This window comes from Dama dama, chromosome 22 (assembly GCF_033118175.1).
Source record: "Dama dama isolate Ldn47 chromosome 22, ASM3311817v1, whole genome shotgun sequence".
NCBI lineage: Eukaryota > Metazoa > Chordata > Mammalia > Artiodactyla > Cervidae > Dama > Dama dama.
In genome coordinates, this window is record NC_083702.1 from 31,183,158 (window position 1) to 31,198,448 (window position 15,291).

Genomic DNA, 15,291 nt, shown 5'->3' on the forward strand with positions numbered 1-15,291 from the left:
CTGCAAATACCATTTATAAAATATTTTTAACAGTTATAGAACAGTGCCACATTCACTGTTTCATTTGATTTTCACAATATGCCTGTGAGAAGGTATTCTCTCTCTTCTTTTTTTTTTTTTAAAGATTTTTTGATGTGAACCATCTTTGAAGTATGTTACTGAATTTTTTAGAACACTGCTTCTGTTTTACGTTTTGGTTTTTTGGCTGCGAGGCATGTAGGATCTTAGAGCCCTGACCAGGGGTTGAACCTGCACCGTCTGCATTGGAAGGTGACATATTAAAACACTGGACCACCAGGGAAGTCCTGAGAAAGGCATTATTTTTATTATACCAATTCTTAGAGGAGGAAACTGAGGGAGTGAGGTTACTGAACACTAGCCCACTTGCCAGGGGCTTTATCCACAATGAGTACAAAGCACTTGACATACTGCCTGGAATAGAGTCAATCAACAAGTCAACCAACATCTGCAGCACTCTTTAATCTATTGTCATCTTTATCACAATCCTACATGATAGGGATTTTTATCATCCACTGTTACGGATGAAAAAATTGAGGCTTGGAGAACAGAAGTAGTGATTTGGTCAAAGTCAACCTGCTATGTAGTGGCAAAGGTGAGATTTACAACCAGCTGTATTCAACTCACATAGTGGAAGCTCTTCACTACCACCAACACTCTAAGTAATCAAATTATAAAACTTGGACATGGTGTAAGTGGAACTTCGCATCATTGCACCAAGAATTCCTGCTGCGTACAATCATAAAAAAGTGACTACGTTCTTTGACCTTCATGATTTCTTTGCTTTTTGTTTCTAATATGGTCTCCTCTGTCCTCTCCTCTTTGGTCTCTGACTTTCAAAAACTAACCCAAATCTTATATAACTGGGTTGAGTTAAACAACCCACCTCTATTGTTTAGCCGCTGGATGATTTGGGGGAAATTCAAGTTATTTAAGCTCTAACCTCAATCTTCTAATTTGCAAAATGAAGTTAATAATGGAATCAAAATCACTGGGCTGCTGTGAGGACTAAATAGGACGATATATATAAAGTCACTTATAGCAAAACTGACTGAATATCTCAAAATGTTTTTGTTATTATTATCATAATTACTATTACTATCATCATCACCATTTCTGGCCACATCCATCTACCCCATGAGAACTTTAGTATACTGCAGACAGAAATAGATTTTAGGGGCCAGCAGCTTACAGTTTTATCATATATAAGCAAGCAGATATCAATCATTTCATCCTCTAGCATTTTGACACTCTATGAGTCGTGGTGCAGAGCTGGAATATAAATCTCCTTCCCGTTTCCTTTCTAATGTATCCAGCATCAGGGCTAAAATAAATGAGCTATATAAACCAAACACTTTCCTTACATCCATTTCACAAAAGAAGTGTTTATAATCTCTAAGGACTCAAGGAGTTTAGAATTCAAGAGGAAACCATCTATAAAGCTCCAAATAAAGCCTTGAGAACAATAGAAAGGAGCAAAACTGACATACAAACTAAATCAAACATTAGTGGGAGTAGTTTGGCCAAGTTCATAAGAATTCTACTAACATGAACTCATTCTTCTTACAAGCACTCCGTGTCACCCTTTGAGGAAGACAACAACAATATTTTTGAAACAATCATGTTTTAAAAATTAGAGTTGTGGAGGAAAAGCTTTGTATTTAAAAAGTCTTAAGCATGTACTGGAAAAAGAGGGTTTTATGTAAATGCAGTTTGGCGTTTTTCACCTGGAAATGTTGACTTTTTTTCCTCCTCAGTTTCCAAAACTGGTATTTCAAGTGCAATGTTCAAGGAAATATAATATCATAAGCTCCCCCAAGAGACAGGGAAGACAACCACAGATAATATTTAAGGATTTTAGGGGATAAAATCAATAGTAATATAGCCAAATCAATTTATTTATTTATATTTTTCCAATTGATATTTTAATTTACATTTTTTGAAAATTTGAGGATAATTGCCTTATAATACTGTGTTGGTTTCTGCCATATATCAACATGAATCGTCCATACGTATACATATGTCCCCTCCCTCTTGAACCACCCTCCCACCTTCCACTTTCCTCTAGAGGAGTGACAATCTCATTCCTCTAGATTGTCACAGAGTACTGGATTTGAACTCCTTGTGCCATATGGCAAATTTTCACTGCTATCTAATTTTACATATGGCAATGTATATGTTTCAATGCTATCCTCTCAATTCGTTCCAACCTTTCCTTCCTCCTCCTGGGTCCACAAGTCTATTCTCTATAAGCAAATTTTTACTGAAAACCCACTATGCATCCCAACTGCAACTGAAATGAGGGTTTCAATGATCAGACTCCTAATCATTACCATCCCCAGCTTACAGATGAAGAAACCAAGGATTTCAGATGTCAAGTAACATGGCAAAGATACAAACTTGTAAGGAGTCAAATTCAGTTCTACTTGACTTTAAGCTTATCCTGACTTTGCTCTTTAAATTTAAATAGTAACTTCCCTGACTGTCCAGTTACTAAGACTTCACCTTTCAATGCAGAAGATGTGGGTTTGATCCCTGGTCTGGGAGCTAAAATTCCACATGTCTCACAGCCAAAAAATCAAAACGTAAAACAGAAGCCAAAACGTAAAACAAATTCAAAAAGACTTTAAAAATGGTCCACATCAAGAAAAATTAAATTTAAATAAACTTGTTTAGCTAGTGACTACAGAACCTCACAAATGGAGAAAATAAATGTACTTCCTCTGATGTCTAGAATGTCTCAGTGATCCTAAGTCACACCAAACAGACCACATGTTTTTGGTGGTCCTCAGAGCGACAGCAACTTACTGGAGAGTGATGTATAAAGAGCAAAGGTTTTGAGACTGGAGAGTTCTTTCATTCTTGTCTCTTCCACACTCTTGCAAAAGATGTGCTCCCAGGCGTACAGTTTCAGAAGTTTGATGCCTTTCAGTATTTCATTTGTTTTCTTCAGTCTCTCCGTGGAATAATCCTATAAAAGGAAGGAATACAAAACAATGCAAGCTGCATCCAAGTGAATCAGAGAGGCAAGGCCATTACTGGATATGGATTGAGAGGAACTTGATTTCTGCCTGGCTTGGGCTCTAATGATGGCTGTGAGACTCCTAGGAGAAACAGTGAAACTCTGTGCTTCTGCCTCCAACGTGAAAATGAAGAGTTGAATGAGACGGCCTCCAATTTCTTTCCACCTAGAAACTGTTTATGCCTCTGTTGCTTTGGTTTAAATAAAAGCAGTGTCTTAAGTTTCATATGATTTCCTTGAATGATGTCTGCAGATAACACACACAAACATGTAAGGAGTTGATAAAGAGACTTCCAAGGGTGCCTTCTCAGACCTAAATCATTTAATTCTCCCCTCAGCTCTATAAGTCATGCTTAGGAGATGAGAAACAATGAATGTAAAAAAAAGTTAGGTCACTATTGATTTGGGAATGTGAGTGTACACTTTGTGTGTATTCGCAGTGAGTCTTCATAAGACACTTAGTGAAACCAAGCCTATTACCTTTAACTTCAAGAGATTCCTACCTCCTTTTTCATAAGCTCTGTCACAGAGCCTAAATTAGATTTTGTTGTTATTGTGTTGTGTTAGTTGCTCAGGTGTGTCCAATTCTTTGCAACCCCATGGACCCCACCAGGCTCCTCTGTCCATGGGATTCTCCAAGCAAGACTACTGGAGTGGGTTGCCATTCACTTTTCCAGGGGATCTTGCCAACCCAGGGATCAAACCTGGTCTCACATATTGCTAAATTAGATTTACTCATTGCTAACAACTTGGATTAACTGTAGAGACATGGCTGATACAAAAGCCTCTCTTTAGTCTACTCTTCCAGCTTCCTCCAAATTCTATTAGATTTACTAGGAAAGTACAGTATCACCTGTGAACTCTTAAAAGGAGCCGCAGAGTGGCAGAAGGTAGATAGGAAAAAGCAAAAGTAGCGCATGATCTGATTTTTTTTGAAGTATAGTACAGTTTTAGTATTGTGTTAATTACTTCCGTACAACAAAGTGACTCAATTATATATATATACACACACACACACACACACACACACACACACACACATATACATTATTTTTAAATGTTCTTTTCCATTATGGTTTATCATAGGATATTGAATACAGTTCCCTGTGCTATACAGGAGGACCTTGTTGCTTATCCATTTAGTATATAAAACCTTATATCTGCTAACCCCAACCTCCCACTAGATCCCGCTCCCAAGTCCTTCTCTTTGCAAACCACCTGTCTGTTCTCTATGTCTCTGATTCTGTTTCTGTTTCAAAGATAGGTTCACTTGTGTCATATTTCAGATTCCACACCTAAGTGTTGTCGTGTAATATTTGTCTTTCTCTTTCTGACTTACTTCATTGAGTATGATGATAATCTCGTCACATCCCTTTTGCTGCAAATGGCATTAGCAAATGATCTGATTTTATTCATCTTTTTGTCTCCTGAGGCTCTTAACTGCCTATCCATGATTGCTGGTGAGTGAATGAGGACAGTATGAATGGCAACATGAGAGTCAGATGTTAGATTGTCATGTCCCCTCTTTGTGTCTCTCTTCCACACCTTTCTGTATTCACGTCCTAGAGTAATGGGTAAGCTCACCAGAAGCAGCAGAAAAACAAGTGATAAAAACCATTTGCGTGACAAGGGACTTGCTTGTCACAGTGGAAACACCAGGTTGGAAAATGGTCCACCAGTGGCAGCATCTCTACATTTCATGCCTGACTTGTAGGCAAACTTGCTCATATTTAATCAAACTTTATTTCTAAACATGATGTCAATAATTATTTGCAAATATTTCTTTAAAAGAAGCCAATTCTTGCTCAAATAAAATGATTTCATGGCAAACTGAAGCCAGTGTGTGTGTGTGTGTGTGTGTGTGTGTGCACGAGCTCAGTTGTGTCCAACTCTTTTCGGCCTCATGGACTGCAGCCCGCCGGGCTCCTCTGTCCATGGAATTTTCCAGGCAAGAACACTGGAGTGGGTTGCCATTTCCTACTCCAGGGGATCTTCCTGACCCAGGGATCATCTTTTGCATCTCCTGCATTGGCAGGCAGATTCTTTACCACTGCGCCACCTGGGAAACCCAACTGAAGCCAGAAAGGGGCAATAACTGAGCTTTTACTTGCTTGCCAAGTTGACCATGAACATACTCAGGCAGAGCAGCTGCTACTGAAACATTTCAGTGTAACTCTATAGCTCATCACGTGGTCTGAGTCAACCCTGAGAGCATTTAATTTCAGAAGCACTAAATCTGACCCTTTATTTATTCCTTGATCCATTCATCCCACATCAGTAATTGACATCCAATATACACGTAATCAAATGCACAAGTAAGTGTATTCTTTGGTACATGCTAAGCGTAAGTAAGTGACCTACAAGATCTAAAGCCTCATCATCACGTCATGACTTGTAAAAACATTAGGCTTTGTGGTGGTATTTAGCGTTTAAGGTCATTAAATCTTAGATGTCAAATCCCCTTTTAAAAACTGTTGTGCAACACAGAACATGCACATTCACTGCCCAAGAAGGGAAAAGAAATATTGGTATTTCATCTCAATCTAATGATTTCCAAAGAACCCTGAGTGGTATTAATTTCCTATATATTTAAAAACGAAACCGCATTACTAGATTTTCCTAATAAGGTTTCCAAGAGATGTTACTTACAAGAGTGCTCTTCTGAGCTTCTGCCAACTTTGTAGCGATGAAGTATTGCATTGGCGCGAGGAGCACAATGACGGCGGCACCAACCAACGCGCTGGACCCGAGCAAGTTGTAGAGAAGAATCACTCCCATGATGATCTGAAGGAAAGCACAAGGAAAGGGGTGAAAGAACAGGGGTGTGGGGACCACTGCATAAAAGGAAGTGTTTTTTAGTGAAATTGTAGTATTTCTTAATTATTAAGTTTAAAAATTTGAGCAAGCTCTGGGAGACAGAGAAGGACAGGGGAGTCTGGTATGCTGCAGTCCATGGGGTCGCCAACAGTCAGACACGACTTAGCAACTGAAGGACTATTAAGTTTATTTGGAAGTCAACTCAGCTGTGACAGCAGGATTTCATGATGATTTATCTGGGGAAGGCTAAGCAGTAGGAATTTATTTTTAGCAACATGATGTGTACAATTGGTGTCGAACCAATTTACTACATGAAGTTGCAGAGGGGTCCCAAGACGCTTTTGACCAGAAACAGTTAGCAAACTTTTAAAAGGACACAAACTTTTTCTGGAAAACGTTGTCATCCACCATAAATCAGCATTCCATATTTTCTTGGAATTATATTAGCTTTTCAAATGAAAAAGCAAACACATTTAAAAACTGATAATTTCTTATTATTTCCTCAACAAATAAGAATCTTACTTATATTGATCTACCTGAACAGGCATGGCCCATAGATTGGGACACAGAAACAAGAACCACATGAGCTGATTGGTTTCAATGGCGACCAAGTTATTGATCTGACCCAGGGTCATCTCACCCATGGATAAATTAGATGTAGAAAGCCGAAGGATTTTATTATATATCATGGCCTGCAAAAAAGGGAAAAAAACATATTTGAAGCTCAAAATTTTAAAATCAACACTATGCTTATTTATTTGCATAGAAAAAACTAACATTTTTAAATTTCCCGAAAAAAAGGAAAAACTCTTATAATGCCATCTTAAGTCAGCTATTATTTTCATTTCAGCATTGGTACTTTTAGTCCTCAACTAAATACAAACTTATTTTTCCTGATGATATAATCTCAACATACATTCAAATTTAAACATAATCTCTGGAACAAACAGTAACAGAAGTAAATAAATGCAAGATTTCAAAATATGTTAATATATTACTAGAAGTATTTTTAATTCAGTGGGTTTATTAATTAGCTTTATAGGTTGTTGTTTTTTTTTTTATTAAGTAGATCCTGAAAGTACTGATGTCATAATATCAAACTGAAAATGGAAGGAGAAAAATAAAACTGAATTCTCAACTATTCCTATCACTGAATGGTTTGTGGTCAGGATCCTTCAGAGCTTGTACGTACCAGCAAGGCTCCACGGAGGTTAATGCCAGTCTCAATGGTCACATAGTAGGAAGCCTGCAAAAATGTCCTTTGCAGAATAAGAGCCAAGAACAGAAGAACTGCTAGAACATAAGCATTTTCAAGAAACTCCTTTGATGAGAGGATTTCTGAAGCCTTATCCCAAAAGGAAAAAAAAAAAGATATAAATTAAAATTATTCATATACCAGTATGTAGTTGCATTTATCAAATAATACATGCTTGCTTAATATAAAAATTCAATGTCTTTATAATACAGCAGTAGAATGAATCAGAGCAAGGCAATTTTGGCTTTTCCTCATAATGTCAACAGATACAAATACAAACCAGTTGAACATAAAAAATTTCAAATTGATCATTAAGATTGTTGGAAATGCCTGATTGTAGGAAAAAAGGTACATCTAAATTTTTTTAAGTTAATACATTTTCTACAAAGATACAGTCTACCTTGGTTAACTGGAAAATATTAGTAGTAAACCAAGACAGATGTTAGTTTAGATTGTATGTAATTTAGAAGTAGAACCTACAACGTCAGCAAGACCAATGGGATAAATATACAATTTCCATAGCCTTATTAATTTAAAATAATAAAGTATACACAGTTGACTTCTTCTGATCTTCATCTTAATTCATATAATGAAAACATAAATTATAAATGGTAAAAAAACATAGATTGGCTATTTGCCCACAAGACAATTTCAGTGACAAAACATAACTTTAAAAACTATTTCAGTCAGATTATAACTGAAGTCATCATAAGGATATACAAATTGATAGCTTTTTGTTTGCAACAGTAGCATATGGTCACTTATTTGTTAGAAACGAGGGAAAAATAACAGTTAGATAAACACAACATGTCAATTGAGCCACTTTTTTTTTATGGTTTCGATCAGTTAAATTCTAAATACTTTTGGTCCCTTCCTCCTCTTTCTGGGGGATATACACATATGTGTAAATTTTCTTCCTTCTCAGAAAAATACATGATTAATACACGTAAGTACAAGGGATGATTGGATACTATGTGGAATTTCAATATCTGTATATAATCAGGCTAGTAGGGATAAAACATCACAAACATGTATTCAGTGGTAAAATAGCTGGTTCACATTAGTAACAATTGAGTACTAATATATTCAAGGAACTGGGTTTTGAGGGCAAAAATGGGAACTTCATAGTCATTCTCTTCAGAGAGCTCACAACCTAGAAAGATAAGCATATCCATAGCTAACATGCTTCATTATAAATGGCATTTATGGCAAGTGCCAATGTGAAGCGAACAATGTGTTAGGAGATGACCAAGGAGAATCAAATTCCACCAACAAGGACAATCAGAAAAAGCGTCAATGAGAAGGCAGCATTTGCTGAAGGCTTTAGGAATGCGTACAATTCCAATAGGTAAAAAAAGAGGACTGGAAATCAGATTGAGACAATAAAACAGGAAAACTGATTCATCTGGACTAGAGTTTCTACACGTGAAACTAGGGAAATCAATTCTTATTTTAGAAGGAAATTGGGAAGCTCATGATGCAGACTTTCTCAAGAACAGAAAATATAAGGTTGTAAATTTATAACAGCAAATATTTTACACTATATAGTCCCCAATAGTAACATAATGTCTAATAAAAATATAGTGTGACTTGACCTGATCATTATGAAACAAGGTAATGGCTTTCACTATGTAGGAAACCAAATCAAATCACATCGCCCACATCACTGGCCATTGAAAGTGAAATCACTCAGTCATGTACAACTCTTTGCGACTCCATAGACTGTAGCCTACCAGGCTCCTCTGTCCATGGGATTTTCCAGGCAAGGGTACTGGAATGGGTTGCTATTTCCTTCTCCAGGGGATCTTCCCAACCCAGGGATCAAACCCAGGTCTCCCACATTGCAGACAGACTCTTTACCATCTGAGCCATCAGGGGAAAAAAAGTGACTCAGCCACCCCCAAGGACTCATGCATGAAAATTCTTTACAAGATTGCTAAAAAGATCTAATAAAATAACCAATGTGAAATTTCTGAGTATCATTTGCAGAACACATTAAATGCTATTAAATGTTTATAGCCTCTGAATCTGAGAAATAATTTTGTTGGCCAAATCCATTCAATGAATACATACAGTAATGTTTTTCTCTACAAGAAAAATTACAGTTTTCTTTCTTTTAAAAAGCATTCAATTCTCTGTTAATAAGATTGTTTGCACTGCTCATAAAACTGCATTTTAAAAAAGTAACAATTAAAAGAAATTTGCCAATAATATATTTGCATTCAAAGGCACCACAAACTTACTCCTGTTGGGTTATTTGTTTCATTCTGGGTTTCATTTACACGCTGAACTATTCCAGAAATACAGAGAGGTCCGGCAAAACCCAGTAAGTCAGCAAGATAACGAAACGTGCTACTAAGTAGAATTGGTCGCCCGAAAGCTCTGTACATTGCCAGCCATATAGATGGAGTCCGATTTGGGTCATCTGCCACTTTTTTCTGAAAGAAAAAAAAAATTTGATGAACCAAAATAAAATGATAGAGTGGCAATTAATCTTAGCCACTATGCAAATCTCTTCTGGTATTTCTTATATTTTAAAAGATAAAAATAAATGTTACTGAGTTACTTTCAATATACTACATATAGTTTGGTATCCCTGCATTCTCGCAACCAACAGACAATTAATTTTTAAGTATATATTTCCATTTATTTAGCTAGTTATTTTAATTGTGAACACATTCCAAAATTTTATATGTATGTAATATATGTATTTAATTCTTAATGGCCTAACAATGCTGTGTTGATTTCTGCTGTACAAGGTCGTGAGTCAGCCATAAGTATACATACATCCACGGCCTCTTCAGCCTGCCTCTCACCCACCCCCATCCCACCCCACTAAGTTATCACAGACCACCAGACTGAGCTCCCTGTGTTATATAGCAACTTCCCACTAGCTTTCTATTTCCCACATGGTAAGGTATACATTTTAATGTTACTTTCTCCATTCATCCTACCCTCTCCTTTCTCCACTCTGTCCACAAGTCCATTCTCTATGTCCACATCTCTATTCTTGCTCTTGCAAATAGGTTCATCACCATTTTTCTAGATTCCATAAATATGCATTACTGAATGCATTTTAAGGAAAGAAAGAGAATGAAGAGTAACATTTTGTATTATTTTTAGTTGTCAAAGGATGACCCTAAATTTCCAAAGTCCAAATTAAGCTTAATTCCCTTTGATTTAGAAAATGAATATATCAGTTATGAATATTACCAAACTATGCTGTATGGAAAATAGTGAAATACAAAGTACAGGTTATTGACAGTCTAGTTAAGATTTCTGAAGTTTAGTTAAGATCTAAGATATTAAGCCACAAGAGATTCACTTATCAGATTATTACAAGCTAAGCAAAAGAGATCATCCTGAGGTAGGAGACCACGTGCCTCTGGGCCAGACACCTGGTGTTTGTCAAGTGGAGCTTTTGTTCTCACCCAGACGCTGCAAAGACAAAGCTAGTGGCAAAAGCTGAGCTCTGCTAAAGCAAAGAGATGAAGTGCCCACTCTTGAGGTCAAGGAAGACTTCCCTGTCTGCACATGTGCCGGAAGGCTTCTTGGGGGTTGAAAAGGGAGGGGAACCCTCCCCATAAGTGTGGACATGCACACATAGGCCTCTGCGGTGGGATCCACCTTAGAGAAAAGTTGCTCACACATCTTGGGGAGGGTGCATGGACCAGTCAGGGGTGAAGAAAGAAATAAAGTAATTGGCCAAAGGTAAACAAAGACCCAGAGAGACTGTTCTATATAAGTGATTTACATCACCTCTGTACTGAGCTCCTCCTCACTCAGGATGCTCCACCTCCTCTCCAGGTGTGTCTCTCTGCCTAGCTTCTGACTTACTGCCCTCCTCCTCACTAGAGAGGATGCCCATACCCTTTTTCTCTGGGTGTGTATCTCTGCCCTGGTTCTGAGTTAGATAAGCAAACTGTTTTCCTGTATGCTCTCCCATGCATTGTGTTATGTCTCTAATAATAAACTTTGTACCGGTTACTACAGTTTTTCCCTCCTTGAAACATTCTCACTTTCAAATAGGGGCAACAGCCAGGGCCACTATGCTTCTATCTTTAACTCCTGGTGGTCTAGTGGATAGGACTCTTGGTTTTCATCCAGGTTACCCAGGTTTAATTACCGGGCAGGGAACCCACCCTTCAGGATCTCTCGTGTCTCTTCAGGTTCTCCCTCTGAGATCAATTCCAGCTTCAAATTGCTTTTTCCTATCTCCATTAAATGCGGTCAATACTTTTTAAAGTTATGTTAGACTTATGCTTCCTAGTTATTACTTAAAGAGACGCAAAATGAAGAATGGTATATCTGCTTAGGCCAACTCGTGGCTTCATACCTCTATAATCATTTGTTGAAAAGATTTCAAGACCTGAACAATCATAATTGTCTTGGCAAAGAAGCTAACTCAATGCAGTAGAGTTCAATTGTGTTTCATATTCAACTCCTTGTGAGATGAATAATTCGATTATATTTTAAAGCTTACTGATATTTAAGCAAATCTGGGTTATCAAGAGCATTCAGAAAACTAAAGCTATGCTTAGACTATATTATTAATCTTTATTTAGAAGTTTTTAAAAAACTATGCAATACTTTTCCCAGAGGTGAAACCAGAGAGATGACTCAGGTTCATCTGTAGTAACCATTTCCTGGATTATTAATTTCATAACACACATTTTTGACACAGAACAGAGGTCATTTTCATCATTTACCATAAATGCTTTGTTGATCTAGATTTAGAACAGCCAAAAACTCTTTAACTGATCCACCATACAGTATTCCCTTCCAATGTTGGTGTAAATATTCATATTTTAATTACAATAATATTTGTAGGTGACAGCAATATAAAATACATCTTCCACTGTGAATAGCACACAAGACTACTCAGAATGATAAAAAGACAAATTGAAAATATCCAAAGAGTCTCATATTTAAATTTTTAAAGGCAGTTATAAATACCCGCAGAAAATACCAGAAGAAATCAATTCTGCCAGACATATAGAGTGATATATGGAATAGGCAGATGACGCCCCTTTATTTAATTCCCCAATTTTGAAATGCAGAGTCCAAATTTGAATTAATAATTAAGAATTTCATTTCTCAAAAGTTATTCATGGATATGATCTATTTTCCCTTTAAATAGTAAAATTATTAAGATACTTGAAACAAAACAATGAAAACTCCGTGGATTATTAATATTATATGGTGACAAGGATTTGACATACATGACTACTGATTTTAATTCTTACTTTCCATTAGGCGCCAGAGAAAAGACAACACTCTTTGTCCCTCCTCTTGGTTCTTCCAGTATATTTCCAGCAGTCCAGTTAACATGACTCAAAACTACTGGGAAAGACAGATGGAGAAAATCTGCTCTCCCTAAATATTATTTACTATTACTTAAGAGAATCCACCAGCAATGCAGGAGAGGGCTTTGATCCCTGGGTCAGGAAGATCCCCTGGAGAAAAGAAATGTCAACCCACTCCAGTATTCTCTGCCTGGGAAATCCCACGGAGAGGGGAGCCTGGCAGGCCACAGCCCATGCAGTCACAAAGAGTCGGACAAGACTGAGCCACTAAACAACAAAAGCTTAACATTATTTAAGCTCAGTGCCTTTGTATTAACAGGCCCATTCTCTACAGTCATGGGCATGAAAAACAGTTACTGACTTACCTTTTGTTCTTCATATGCATCTTTCAAACAGACATAGTTTGTTACTGCTCTCATTGCTATTGGTAATTTTCCAATTGCTTTCAGATCAATAGGCTTTTTATGAGCGGATATGATGAGTGTATTCATCCACCAGTAGGTTGCTTTTGACAGTAAATTCACGAACGGTTGGAGAAACCTCACACCCAGATCCTGGAGGTCTTCAGGGGGCTTTACTTTCTGCGGATTCACGAAGAACACATATCTCTGTGGTAAGAAAAATTCCAGAGTAACAATTAACCTAATTCTTTTCCCACATAGTAAAAATAAATTTTTAACCTTTTTTACATTTTCATTTCATGAGGCCAATCTTTATATTTTCATACTTCTTTCCATCCCTTTCTGAAATATTCTTTTGAGAAAAAAGTTCCCTTTTATTATGACTAGATTCTAGTTAAATTCCAGAATTTCATATTTAATACACTTAGGCGAATGTTAAAAAAAATCAATTATCTCTTTAAAAAAAAGTTATCATTAAAAATCAGTCTTTCATGATATCCTTTCCTGATATTTCATGATATTTAGTCAACTAAATGAAGATTTTTACACTGTGCAGATTGCTTAAATGTTTTATCAACAGCATTGTTGAGTCACTCTCTATTAATTTGTGGTCTGGCTGATGTTTACTGTTTCCACTATCCATTGCAACATGCATCTTGCTATTCAGAGCAAATTCAGAGTGCTCTGACAGAAAATGAACATTGAAAAACAGATCACTGGTATGTCACACAATGTAACAGGCAGTGTTATGTGGCTGGAAGTACAATAGGTTTGTAATCACAGACCGGGTATGAGATTTGATCATATTAATTTGTTTATAAAGCTAGAGTTCTGTCTACAGAAGTTTCTTCATCAGTGAAATGAGGAAAGTGGATTAAGCTATCTTCTTATCAGCTTGACATTTCTGAGAATATACTAATTTGATTGAGCGAGGTTTGCTTTGGACCAGTTACAGGTGATGGAACTTCCTGATGAAAACAGTTTAACCTATAATATGGACTAAGCATAATGTCTGGCACATCCTAGGCACTCAATCAATATTTGCGAATGAATCAATAGATTCCAGGGTCATATTGAGATTTCTGGAAAACTAATGGTCTGAACTTAGTAACTGCTCAACTTTATATTTGTACATATAAATGATATATCATTGTATAGGCTCTTGAATACTAATGATGCCAAGCTGACCATGATCTTTAATATTTGCTTCTGAACTCCAGTAACTAAACAAAAATTATTAGATACCTACTCTGACCCGAATGACATTGATCTCCACAGCCATCAAGAGTCCATTCAAAATGACCATTATGCCTGTGATGCAGAAACGCAGGTCTGATATTCCCCAACCAGACTGCCAATATTTGACCAGCTTTATGGTTTTTGTGATAAAGGCCATTACCCAATACAGGAATAAGGCTGGAAAATTAAACAGAAAAAGAAAAGATACAACCTGTCACTGCTATTTTTTAAAATTTTACTGAAATCTCAAAATAAATACAATACTTTTTAATAACAAAGACAATTTAAGATATTCAATTTTCAGATAATCTTGTTTGAATTAATCCAGATATGAACAAAGGCTGCAATCTCAACAGATGTGGTATCTTCATCACTGCCAAACCTTATTGGCTAGAAGGAAGTCAGAGGTCCACTCACACTCAAGGGTGGAGGATCATACAGTGTGAACAGTAGCCAGAGGTGATGGAAGGGGTATTTTCACACACTAAGATATCTAGAAATCTCCAAACATTTGGAAACTAAACAATACATTTCTAATTAACCACATGTTAAAAAATAAATTACCAAGGAAGTCAGAAAATATTTTAACTAAATTATAATGGAAATACTGCAGATTGAAAATTTAGGAATTGTAACTAAAACAATACTGAGAGGAAAATTTATGGCTTTAGATATTTATTTTAGAAAAAAAAAGACATATCCAAAATCAATGATCTAAGTTTCCACCTTAAAAAGGTAGGGAAAAAACAATGAACAAAATTAAAAAATGAGAGATAATAGTAAAAAGCAATAAAACAGAAAAAGAATAATTGAGAAAATAAACCAATAAGGTTGATTTTTTTAAAAGATCAAGAAAATTGATAAGTCCCCAGCTAGACTGATCGAGAAAACAACACAAATGACCAATATTAGGAATAAAGGAAAATTATCCCTATATCTCCTATGTACTTAAAAAGGATAATCAGGGAGTATCTTGAACAACTTTATGACAATAAATCAAAAAATGTAGATGAAACAGAAATCTTCTCAAAAACTGTAACTACCAAAACTGACAGAAACAGATACTCTGAAGAGTCTATAATAAAAAAATAAATTTATAATTTAAAATCCCTCCTGAGTTAAAACTCCAGGCCCAGATAACTTCACTGATGAATCTTCCTGAATTTTTAAGAAAGAAATAAAATTAATCTCACACAATGTCCTTCATTAAATAGAAATAGCGAGTATTTTCCA

At 36.3% G+C, this 15,291-nt stretch overlaps 1 protein-coding gene across 3 annotated transcripts in view; it reads right to left on the reverse strand.

Moving 5' to 3' along the window:
• Positions 1–15,291, reverse strand: part of ABCC9 (ATP binding cassette subfamily C member 9) — a 149,342-nt gene that overhangs the window by 115,143 nt on the left and 18,908 nt on the right. For 2 of the 3 annotated variants that reach the window (XM_061125117.1, XM_061125118.1), the window contains exons 6-12: positions 14,069–14,235; positions 12,784–13,026; positions 9,356–9,550; positions 7,050–7,202; positions 6,394–6,549; positions 5,690–5,824; positions 2,827–2,989 (exon numbers count right to left, since the gene is read on the reverse strand). In XM_061125117.1, the coding sequence (XP_060981100.1) occupies positions 2,827–2,989; positions 5,690–5,824; positions 6,394–6,549; positions 7,050–7,202; positions 9,356–9,550; positions 12,784–13,026; positions 14,069–14,235 (1,212 nt within the window). The remainder of the gene's footprint in view (positions 1–2,826; positions 2,990–5,689; positions 5,825–6,393; positions 6,550–7,049; positions 7,203–9,355; positions 9,551–12,783; positions 13,027–14,068; positions 14,236–15,291) is intronic. The other variant, XM_061125119.1, reaches the window with a different exon arrangement.